At 37.5% G+C, this 11,913-nt stretch overlaps 1 protein-coding gene and 1 pseudogene across 1 annotated transcript in view; one reads left to right on the top strand and one right to left on the bottom strand.

Annotated features, from left to right (window-relative positions):
- The window catches only part of Nup43 (nucleoporin 43), a 14,238-nt gene extending 3,421 nt beyond the window's left edge, over positions 1 to 10,817 (top strand). Inside the window, exons 5-8 of the mRNA XM_010607733.3 lie at positions 1,826 to 1,961; positions 3,025 to 3,176; positions 7,025 to 7,147; positions 10,139 to 10,817. Of these exons, the coding sequence (XP_010606035.1) occupies positions 1,826 to 1,961; positions 3,025 to 3,176; positions 7,025 to 7,147; positions 10,139 to 10,368 (641 nt within the window). The 3' untranslated portion in view covers positions 10,369 to 10,817. The remainder of the gene's footprint in view (positions 1 to 1,825; positions 1,962 to 3,024; positions 3,177 to 7,024; positions 7,148 to 10,138) is intronic.
- A 594-nt stretch (positions 10,818 to 11,411) lies between these two features.
- On the bottom strand, positions 11,412 to 11,684 carry LOC104850686 (annotated as a pseudogene).
- Positions 11,685 to 11,913: the final 229 nt, after the last annotated feature.

Below are 11,913 nucleotides of genomic sequence, written 5' to 3' on the forward strand. Positions count from 1 at the left end.
ACAAAAAAAAAAAAAAAAACAATATATTAGGCCAGACGTGATGACATATGCCTCTAATCGCAGCACCTAAGAGGTTGAGGCAGGAGGATTGCCATGAGTTCAAGGCCTGCCTGAACTACATAACAAGACCCTGTCACAAAAAAATTAATTAATCAAACAAAAATAAATAAATAAATAACACTGTTAATGAGACTAGGGTGAATGACTGACTGACTCCAATTTAATCTGGTCCTGACTTAGGCATCCAACCTTTTGGCTTACCTGGGATGCTTTGAGTAAAGAGGAATTATATTGTTCACATATAAAATAAACAATATAGTTAATTAGGTAACAAGATTTCCTTTTTTTTTTAAACTATAGCATTTTTTTAAAAAAAAAATGTAGGCTATGTGGCATAGGATGGATATGCCTAAAACTACTAAAAGATGGCACACCATACAAAGAACAGCGTGGAGGCACAATAAAGCTGTATAGAAAATGACAAGAAGATATAGTTTGACCAGAGCTTATTTATTTACATAGGAGAGATGAAAGATAAATCAAAAAAGGTAAATTGGAGCTGGGGATTTAGCTTAGTAGCACCACACCTGCCTTGCAAGTGCAAGGTCTTGAGTTCGATTCCTGGTACCCCCCCATAAAAGGTAAACTGGAGCCAGATCTAGTGTCACATACCTATAATTCCAGTGTTCTGATAGCCTGAGGCAAGAGGATCACATGTTTGAGACTAACATGGGCAATTTAGAATTTAGTGAGACCCTATCTCAAAAAAGGCTGAGTATGTTGGGCTGGAGATTTAGCTTAGTGGTGCCTGCACCTGCCTCACCAGAACAAGGTCCTGAGTTCGATCCTCGATACCAAAACAAACAAAAAAAAAAAAGACTGAGGATGTAGCTCAGAATCACAGCGGTTACATTTTTTTAGGTGGAAAACTGAGGTATCACTGAAATTTTATGTATAGGAGAGTGATGTATGCCATGTAGCACTTTAGAAGAATCATACTAGCAGAATGGTTCTCAGTTACATCTTCACATAGAATTACCTAAGGGATTTCCAACAATCCACCACCCTGTCCCTCTTCGGTCAGAATTTCTAGGTGAGCTCAGGAATTCATTTCCTGTGTTGTTTAATTCTAAATTATATTATTTGTTCAATTGTAAAGGGCTTTTGCTGGAGGCATTGTGGAATACTGGCAATGAAATAAGTCTGTGAATGTATGTTCTTGTGTCATAGTTCTAAACCATTTAGCTAGTCAAAGAAAAGGACATTTTAGCAGTCAGGAAGTACTTCATAGAGAACAGGGGATTTGAAAGTAAAGATGAATGGATTTGGTATGGATTGGCAGAATAATACAACATCAGACTGAGTGCTGCAGGAATCACTGGGTTTTAGCCCATTAGAATAGAAGCTCTAGGCCAAGGACAAGTGGGAAATAAGATTAGATGTAGATAGTTGCTTGAAAAGCTGTCTCAGAAAGACAGGGTAGCAATCTTGAAATAGGAAAGGAATATTTGAAAACTCAGACCTCCACTGAGAAAATAGTTCAGTCAGTGATTGCACACTGCAAACATACTGTGAGCTGAGGAAAATATCTAAACATGTATGTTGCTGCGTATCTTTCCATAGAGATTAAATTGTGTCTCATGAGAAACTTTGCATTTCAGTCATTTGGGTGGAGAGTATAATAGTAGAGCCCTTGCCTAACATGCAAAATTCAACGCACAGCACTGAAAAAAAATTTTTTTCAGTGAATAGGTAGAATGTGTCTTAAGATTTTCTTGGAAAAAGGGCAGCTATTAACACACACTGCCACATTTTAAACTTGCAGACAATGCAGATAGTAGTACACTTCATGCTGTAACCTTCCTTCGAACTCCTGAGATTGTTACAGTAAATTCAATTGGACAATTAAAAATATGGGATTTCAGACTACAAGGAAATGAGCCTGCACAGATATTGTCACTGTAAGTGTTGATTTATAACTTTAGTAATGTAATGCAAAATTAATTTTTTCAATTATGTATAGTAACTGACTTTAAAACCTTATTGTATTTTAATCACATCTTAAGAATGATGCTTGACACAGGGACCTGAGTTTGATCCCCGGTACCAAAAAAAAAAGTGATACTTGATTAAATTTGATACAGCAAGGTTAGTATGATGGGCTTGAAATTTCCACAGTTCACTTAGTAATAATTTGTTGTGTTGATTCAGAGGCTTTGTCTTTGAAGTTTTGTTTTTGGTTTTTTGTTTTTTTTTTTTTTTTTTTTTTTTGGTACCAGGGATTGAACTCAGGTCCTTGAGCTTGCAAGGCAGGCCACCGAACCGCTGAGCTAAATCCCCAGCCCAGAAGTTTATCATTAAGGGAAGACTTGTGTCTGTTCATCAAATAAATGTAGAGCCGGGAATTTAGCTTATTGACACTGTACCTCCTTCTCAAGCACAAGGTCCTGAGTTCAATCCCCGGTACTGTAAAAACAAAAAAATACAAACCAAAATATTTCTTCTGAATAAAAATCCCCCTTTCTGTTTGCTACCTTTGCTTCCCTTTTTTTAAAAAACAGAAAAACAATGTGTCATTCTTGGGAAAGAAAAAAAAAGCTATATAGCCTAAGCATTAAATGTGGTAGGAATAGGGGCCGGGGATTTAGCTCAGTGGTTCCGCCGCCTGCCTCACAAGTGCAAGGTCCTGAGTTCAGTCCCCAGTACAAAAAAAAATGGTAAGAATAAAGAATTTTGGTATAGTTAACATATTTTTTGAAAGCCTATGAAATGTGTTTTGTACATCTTAATCAGGTTATCTTCTAATTTTTCCAAATTGAAGTACAAATGAAAAATTTTGGCCTTTAATTCCAAACCATTTTTAGTTTATATTTTAATCTAGTTAATTTGTTGCCATCATTAAGATTTAGTAGCTCCAGCTACATAATTATCGTTTAGCTGCTAGAATAAAACATGTTTCTTGGGTTGGCAAGGATAAATTATACTTTGCAATATATTTGATATATCTTCTATCTCCCACAAAAGGAATGGTGACCGAGTACCACTCCACTGTGTTGACAGACATCCCAACCAGCAGCATGTTGTAGCTACAGGTGGCCAGGATGGAATGTTGAGTATTTGGGATGTTCGACAAGGCACTATGCCTGTATCTCTGCTAAAGGCTCATGAAGCTGAAAGTAAGTATTGTAGAGATGTAGAAGATTTGTATTGGATAAAACATCTGACTTAAGCCCTTTTGCATAAGGATACATATGGATCATTTTATATCATAACTTAGTGTCTGAATTACATAAATCCCTTTTTATTTGACATTTAGATTCAATATATTTCATTATTATACTCAGAACTGCCATAAATATCAGTACATTTTTATCTTTATGCACTTAGTTTCCTGGGGTAAGTTTTTGGAAGGAGAATGGATGGGCCAAATTTTTGCATGATTTAAAAAAATTTTTGTTAGTAACTATTTGCCATATATAATGATTGTATTCATTGTGGGAAATTGGTACACATACATGACACATTACAATTATTTTTATTTGCCTCTTTCTCCCTGCCATCTCTTGTATTTGTAATGTATCTTTCTCCCTGTTTCCTATTATCTATCTTTTATTTTGCTCTTTATCCTTTGGGTATTTAATATAGGAGATCATGCAGTATTTAAGCTTGTGTGTCTGGTTTTAATATTATCATCTTAAGATGCATGCATTTTCTTACTAATGACTCAAATTTATCCTTCTTTATAGCAGAGTAGTACTCCATTGTCTATAAATACCTCATTTTCTTCTTTCTAGTCATCTATTGATTTAGATTTCCAAGATTTGGGTATTATTGAAATGTGCTTCTGTAAACACGGGTGTGCATGTCTTGCTGTAATATGACATTTTTACTCTTTGAGGAAGATAGCTCATATGGGAATAGTTGAGTCGAGGAGAATTTCTATTTTTAGTGTTTTAGGATCTCTACACTAATAAAACCATAATGGTTGTACTAGTTTACATTCTCACCAGTAATGTAGAAGGGTTCCTTTTTCTCACACAGCCTCACCAGCATTTGTTGTAATTAGATTTCTTTTGTTTATTTGTTTGTTTGTTGTTTTGGTATCGGAGATCCAACTCGGGACCTTGCATTTACAAGGCAGGTGGCAGAACCACTGAGCTAAATCCCGACAATGGATTTCTTGATGATACTCATGTTTCTGGAGTAAGATGGAATCTCAGTATTGTTTTACTTTGCATTTCTCTAATGGCTAGAGATATTGAATATTTTGTCATGTATTTATTGGTCATTTGCACTTCTGAGAAGTGTCTATTCATTTCAATAGCTCATTTTTGATTGGTTGTCTCATTTTGAAGGAGTCTGGGTTTTTTTGAGTTCTTTACATATTCTAATATAAGTCCTTTGACAAGGTATAACTGGCAGAATTTTTTTCTCATTCTGTAGACTGTGTCTTCGCTTGGTTGATTCCTTTGATTTACAGAAGCTTTTTAATTGGATATGATTCCATTTGTTGACCATTTATGTGCATTCTTGTGCAGTGCAGGAGTTCTATTCAAAACGTCCTTGCCTATGCCTTTGTCTTCAAAAGTTTTACCCATTTTATCTTCCAGCAAGTTAAGTGTTTGTTTCTGTTTTAATATTTAGATCACTAATCCATTTTTATTTTAGTTTAGTATATAATGAGAGATGAGGGTCAGAATTAATGTTCTGCCTGTGTATAGCCATTTTTCTCAGCAGCGTTTGCTAGAGTCTGTCGTTCCTCAGTGTATGTTTTTGGCTCCTTTGTCAAAGATCAGATGGCTGAATGTGACTGGAGTTATTTCTGTACCCTTTTCTGTTCCATATGTCTCTTTTGGACCAGTGCTACTTTTGCATAATTTTAAAGCTGTAATACATGGTATCAGATTGTCCTACATAAAAATACCAGTTTATGTTGCTATACATAAGTGTGTGAGAATTCCCTTTCTCATATGAATGCATTCAAGTAATTAAAAGAGAAGCAATAGCTATACAGACTATTGTCATCCCAAAATTGAATATATTTTTATAAATAGGGGAGGGGTATATGTTCTAGGGATTTAACCAGGGACCTTGTATATGCCAAACACATTACTATCACTGAGCTACATCCCTTATCCCTGGATTATACTTTTAAACTCTGATTTCTGAAAAGTTTATATTAAACTGCTTGAATAAAAAAACAAGAAAATAAGCATTGAACCAATACTACAACTTTTGTTTAAATAAATTTCCCAGTGGACCAGGGATTTAGCTCAGTGATTTCTGCTGCTGTCCTCACAAGCGCAATGTCCCAAGTTCAATCCCTGGTACCAAAAAGAAGAGAAAAATAAATTTCACACTATTTTTTTAGAAGGATAAATAACTTTAATATTATATTCAAAATCCCAGGAGGCTAAGGCAGGAGGATCACTGCAAGTTCAAAGCCAGCTTAGGCTACATAGTGAGTTGAGTTGAGACAGCCTGAACTGCCTAATGAGACCCTGTCGCAAAAAAAAAAAAAAAAAAATGTACTCAAGAAATAAAAGGATAGAAAATAGTGTGCCTTTCCCAAGTATAGCTGTGTCCAAGAACGAGAGAGGATAAAAGCGAAATAAAGTATGCCCTTGTAGATTCTAATGTTGACCAACCTGGTGGTAGACTTATAAACTCAGTTATCCTATTACCACACCCTATTAACTGAAGCAGTGCACACAAATAAGTGGCTTGTCAAGTATTATTTTTAATTTATCCTAATTCCTAGCTAGAAATGAAATGTTTAATATAGCGATTTGTTTTCTAATTAGGAAATAAATGCATAAAAATGTAGATTTGGGCAGTCTGTTCATGGCTCTTCAAAGTGTTTTGTTTCACTTTGTTTTAAAGAAGAATGTAAATGTACTTTCCTGGAATTTCCCCAGAATGCATTCTCCTGAGGGAAGTGACATTTTTTAATGCTTTATGGCATGATATTTAATTATAACTGTTAGAATGAAGACATGTGCCAGTAACTCTGTGTGCCAGGCATCAGATACTCTGTACTGATTCTTCAAAATGACCTGGCCAAACTCATAGAACCCTGTCCACTGACTATTTTATCTAATGCTACAGTTAACTTCCTAGGGAGTGCTTGCCAATCAGTGACTCCCAGACATCTAAGGACAAAGTTCCCTTAGAGCTGAGGTGGCAGTCCCAAACATGACTTCTTAGAAACCCTTCATTTGAAACTGGATCCAAATTCTTGGAACATTTACAAATTTTGATTTGCCAGACTGGATCCAAATTCTTGAAACATTTACAAATTTTGACTTGCTGGGAGCTGGTTGCTATTTCTGTGATAAAGGCCAGAAGTATCTAGCACCTTGGCATAAGCAAGTGTTGGATTCTGCCTCTTAGAAATTCATTTGTATGTTTCCTTTATGGTCTCTTCTCAGTCTTTCCAATAATATAGCCTCCATCTATTAAAGACATAGTACCTGAAAATAAGACAACTTACCAATTTTTAAGAAAAAGTCTTTTCATAATTATCCATGATCTTTCTTTTCCATAAAAATGTCATAGGTCAAGCCAAGCATGATGGCACATGCCTGTCATCCAGATTACTTAGGAGGCTGAGGCAAGAGTTGACTGGGATATAGTTAGCATGCCCTGGGTTCAATCCCCAGTATGAAAGGAAAGGGGAGGGGAGGGGAGAGGAGGAAAGAAGAGGAGAGAGAAGGAAAGGAAAGAGAGTACGAAGGAGGAAAGGAAGATGTAGTAGTTAAAATGCTTTTTCAGTTTTCTGTTATTTTTTCAGGCCCAGTCTACAAGCATATTTACTTGGCTTCTTTTTTCTGCCTGTGACTTATAGCCATGAAGAGTATATTCTGGCTTTTCTTTAATTCCAAAGACTTTGATTTTTTCATAGACTTGAGGTATGGTTATAGGTATGTTTGGGGCTTTTGGAAGATGGTTCTTAAAGACAGAATTTAACGTTCTTTGCTCAGATGACCTGTATAGGAATAAGCTTCTCTTTTTTATCTCTCAGTGTGGGAAGTTCACTTTCACCCATCCAAACCAGATCATCTGTTCACTTGTTCTGAAGATGGATCCCTCTGGCACTGGGATGCCTCCATAGACATGCCGGAAAAATCCTCACTCTTTCACCAAGGTATACTATCTAATGAACATTCTTCTGCATCATTGTGTGATGCTTTTAAATGACAAATTAGAGCCAGGATTTAGCTCAGTGGTTCTGCCACCTGCCTCACAAGTTCGAGGTCCCAAGTTTGATCCCCAGTACCAAAAAAAATTAAATTAAATTAAATGACAAATTAGACATTCTCATCTTTTTAACATTGAACTGTAGCAAAATGTTTTTATTCTCATACTCCAATGCAAGGTCCTGAGTTCGATCCCAGGTCCCAAGTTCAGTCCCCAGTACCAAAACAATAAAAAATAAAATTAAATGACAAACTAGACATTCTCATCTTTTTAACTGTAGCATCCTTTTGAACTGTAGCAAAATGTTTTTATTCTCATACTCCAGTGTAAATTTAAGTATCGTAGAGCTTCAAGTCTGACTGTTTACTGTCAGCTGCTTACTGAGGCTGTTGACTAGAGATGCTGTATAGTGACTCACTTCAGTCAGTCAAGGTTTTCCTTTGTGATTACCCTTGTCCTGGACCCTCATGCCATGGGAAAGCCGTTGGCAAAGAAGGGTTTGTATTGAGAATAAAGTAGACCTTTTATATATTAAGGAACTTGTTTCTTTTCAGTTTAAAAGTCTCTGCCTCCTGATTAAAATCAGTGGTGAGCAAAACTGAACCAAAAACCATACATTTGTAAAAAAGGAGTTTATGGGAGCCACGTGTGGTAGAGCACACCTGTAATCCCAGCATTCAGAAGGCAGAGGCAAGAGGATCTCCGTGAGTTTGAGACCAACCTGGGCTATATGCTGAGTGCAGAGATAGCCTGAACTACGTAGTGAGACCAGTCTCCAATAAAGAGTTTATTTTGCATTTTCCAAGCTACTTATTTTTTTGTTTTCATAAATGTTTTTGTTTTATTATATTTATAAATTTTGCATTTATTTTAACACTTAACTTTTTGAACTCAGGACCTTGCACTTGTGAAGCAGATGTGGTGACACTGAGCTAAATGTCCAGCCATTAAGCTTCTTATTGAGGATTTATGTGCAGTTCCAAATTTGCTTTGGTCATTCATTCAGAAATGTTTATTGAAGGCCTACCTTGTGATAGGTACTCAAATGTTGGAGCCTGCAACAGTGAGCAAAACAAAATGTTGCTACACATGTAGGACACAAATGGATAATGAACTAGAGTGTGGCTCAGTAGTAGAGCACATACATAGCATGTGCAAGTCCCTTGGTCCAGTCCCCAGCATCAAAAAAAAAAAGAGATAATTTATCAATAGTAAACTAGGTGACTATCCTGAATTTAAAAGGAACTGGTTTCACGTGTGTTAGGAAAGGCTGAAAAAGCAAAAGGGAAGAGGAGGGGTATGTAGAAAGCAAATTGAAAGAAAAAGTAAGAACCTAAAAATCAGAATCATTAATACTTTTTTTTTTTCTTTTTCTTTCTTGGTACTGGGGATTGAAATAAGACTTTGCACTTGGGAGGCAGGTGCAGGGTTCCACTGAACTAAAACCTCAGTCCCAAAATCATTAATGCTTTTGCCACTATGTTATTGGAAATACTGTTACAGCTGCTTTTGGATTGTCAGAAGAGGTTCCGTGTCAACCAGTCTTGAGCTCCTGCCACTGTGTCATTGCCAGAAACCTGGATCAGGAGGAAAGCCACTGCTAGGCATGATGGTGCATACCTATAGTCCCCAAACTCTAGAGGCTGAGACAGGAGGATTGCTTCAAGTTCGAGGCCAGCCTGGGCTACATAGTGAGTTCAAGGCCAGCAAAGCAAAACCCAATCTCTGAAAAAAAAGAGAGAGCTGCTTCTCCTCTGCCTTCCAGTCACCACTAGTGCCTCCCATTGGCAGGGCCCACGTAGATGGCAGATGGCAGCAGAGCCTGGAAAATGGAGTTTGCAGACTTCCACCCCCGTGATGGAACATAGAAAAGCCTGGAAAAGGGAGCTGAAAGCAAAATAACTGGGCCAAATACGCCAATAATTACTGTGAAGCAAAGTAAAGCAGAGTAGAAAGATGAACAATAAAAGTAGAGTGAGGGAAGCTATCTAGAGGGAAATATTAGGAAAGGCCTCTTTGCAGAAATTATATTTCATTGTTTTTTGAGACAGAGTTTCAATATGTAGCTCCGGCTGGCCTTGAACTCACTGTATATCTCAGGCAGGCCTCAAACTTGCTGTGATCCTCCTACCTCAGCCTCCTCCTGAGTGCTGAATTTATAGGTGTGTGCCACCACATCTGGCTATTTTGTTTCTTAGAGACAGGGTCTCACCATGTAATTTAGGCTGGTCATGAACTCATTATGTAGCCAGGCTGGCCTCAAACACAGTGACCTTCCTGCCTCAGCCTCCTGCATGCTGGGATTACAGGCATGCACCACGACACCCAGCTCAAAAATAGCATTGAGCAGAGACCTTAAGGAGATGAAGTACTGAGTCACATGAACACGTGCTAGGCAGAGAGCCCAAGACAGGCAGCGAATAGCAAGTCCATTGTTGCTCCAGTTCACCTAACAGGGTAAGGGAGTGATACGACAGAAGTACTGCTGGCTGAAGATCAGATCTCATAGGATTTAGAGGCCAAGATAAAGACAAGATTTTATTCTAAGTGTTATAAGATGGTATCAGAGAATTTTGAGTGAGGGAGTGGCAGAACTCCTACTTCCAAGAAATCATTGGCAGTTATGGCGTATAGACAGAAGAATGAGAAAAGTAAAAACAGGATGACTGGGAGGGACTCTTATTGCAGTAGTTCTAGTAATACAGGTTGAGCATCTCTAATCTGAAAATCTGAAATCCAAACTGCTCCAGATTCTGAATATGTGGATTCCACACTAGACCTCATGTGTTGGATCAGAATCAAAACTTGGGTGTGCTAAAAATGCTGCATAAAATTATCTTTGGGCTATGAAATGACCGCTTTTCTGAAATATCAGAACTTTTAATGTTTACTAACATAAAATTAGTCTTGACAAGTTCTTACCTTTTCTTTCTCCCAGGAGGACGAACCAGTACATTTCTGTCTCACAGCATGAGTAATCAGGCTAATGTTCACCAATCTGTGATAAGTTCCTGGCTCAGCACTGATCCTGCAAAAGACCGAATTGAAATCACGAGCTTGCTTCCTACCAGGACTCTGTCTGTGAACAGTTTGGATGTTTTAGGTCCTTGTCTTGTTTGTGGAACTGATGCAGAAGCAATTTATGTTACCAGACAACTATTTTCATGAAAAGACTGTAAATATAAGATTTCAAGTAAAACAGCCTTTAGAATTCCAACTTCTGTGCAAAGCTTTATTATTGGAAAATGTGATGCTTACAAGAGAATCATTGGTAAATCGCTTAATGATAGTGCCCAGTTTTGGCTTTTGTTTCTTGAAAACTCCCACAACAGTTGGAGAATCTGATAGATGACTAATGACAAAAGGTGTTTGAACATGTGGAAGAACAGCACGGGATCCTTGTGCTGATAAATACATTGCTTTCCAAATGACTATTATTGACAGCTTGCAGAACCAACTTTTTGATGTTACAGTATTTAACACTCAACCCAGTGGGTTCCTATAATTTTTTGTCAGTAGTGTGTAGAGCATTCCTGCCCCACTGGTTTTGCCAATGTTAATGTTTATTCTTTTTCTTGCAAGTATTTTTGAGCCTTTTTTTTTTTTTTTTTTTTTTTTTTTTTTTTTCTTTTGGCAGTTCTGGAGATTGAACCCAAGGCTTTAAGTTTGCTGGCAAGCACTACCACTGAGCTACATTCCCAGCATGGAGTTTGTTTCATTGTGTTTTCTTTCCTCAGTAGTGGAGTTTGAACTCAGATCCGGGCCTTTGCATTTGGGCTATATGCCGGACTCTTTTTTTGTTGTTGTTTTTATTTTTAGACAGTGTCTTACTAAACCTCTTTAAGTTTCCTAGTCTGGGGTTGAACTTGAGATCTCCCTGCCTCAGCCTCCCAAAGTCCTGGGATACTAGGGTCGTGCTACCACGTCTGGCTTGGAGTTTTTTTTCAGGCGGTTAGGGAGAAGAGTTATATATTCTGCTTTTTTCTTGAAGTTTCAGAGATTAATCTGTATATTAAACTCCAATAAATCATCATTGATTTCATGCATTTAGAGGAAGAGTATTTCTTGGTTAAATGGAAAACTGTACAAATGGTTTCTGAAAGCTTTTTGTTGTTGTTGTTGTTACTGGGGATCGAACTCGGAACCTTGCGTTTAGCCAGGCAGGTGCTGTACCACTGAGCTAAATCCTCAGCCTGAACAACCTTCAGTCGAAGCACCTTTATAGTGAAACATTTCACTTAGAAGTCTGGACCTTCTTTCTTTAGTTTGCTATAATCTACATTCACTGAGTAGAACTTGTATTGCTCATTGGGACCCAGTTTGTTCCAGGGTTCTGGGTTATTCTTCCTGTCCTAATTGACATCTGGATTGAACGATGTCAAATGTGTTAAATTCAGTGCTGTTCCAGTACCTCTTCTAATAAACATGATAAGGGGGATCAAGTTAGGATGTTTGGTGGCCTGACTGATGATCTGGCAGAGCATGTTTGCAGCAGAGGCCTATAGACCAAAACAGAAAAATCTGTCAAGCCAAGACTAACTATTGTGCTTTTTATATACATGTTAGCCTCAAAAATATAGTAACTATCTGGGGATTTAGCTCAGTGGTTCTGCTGCCTGACTTGCAAACACAAGGACCGGAGTTCAATCCCCGGTACTTTAAAAAAAAATATATATATATATATACATATATATATATATGTATATATATATA

This window comes from Fukomys damarensis, unplaced genomic scaffold (assembly GCF_012274545.1).
Source record: "Fukomys damarensis isolate Sample0158 unplaced genomic scaffold, DMR_v1.0_HiC HiC_scaffold_14, whole genome shotgun sequence".
Lineage (NCBI taxonomy): Eukaryota > Metazoa > Chordata > Mammalia > Rodentia > Bathyergidae > Fukomys > Fukomys damarensis.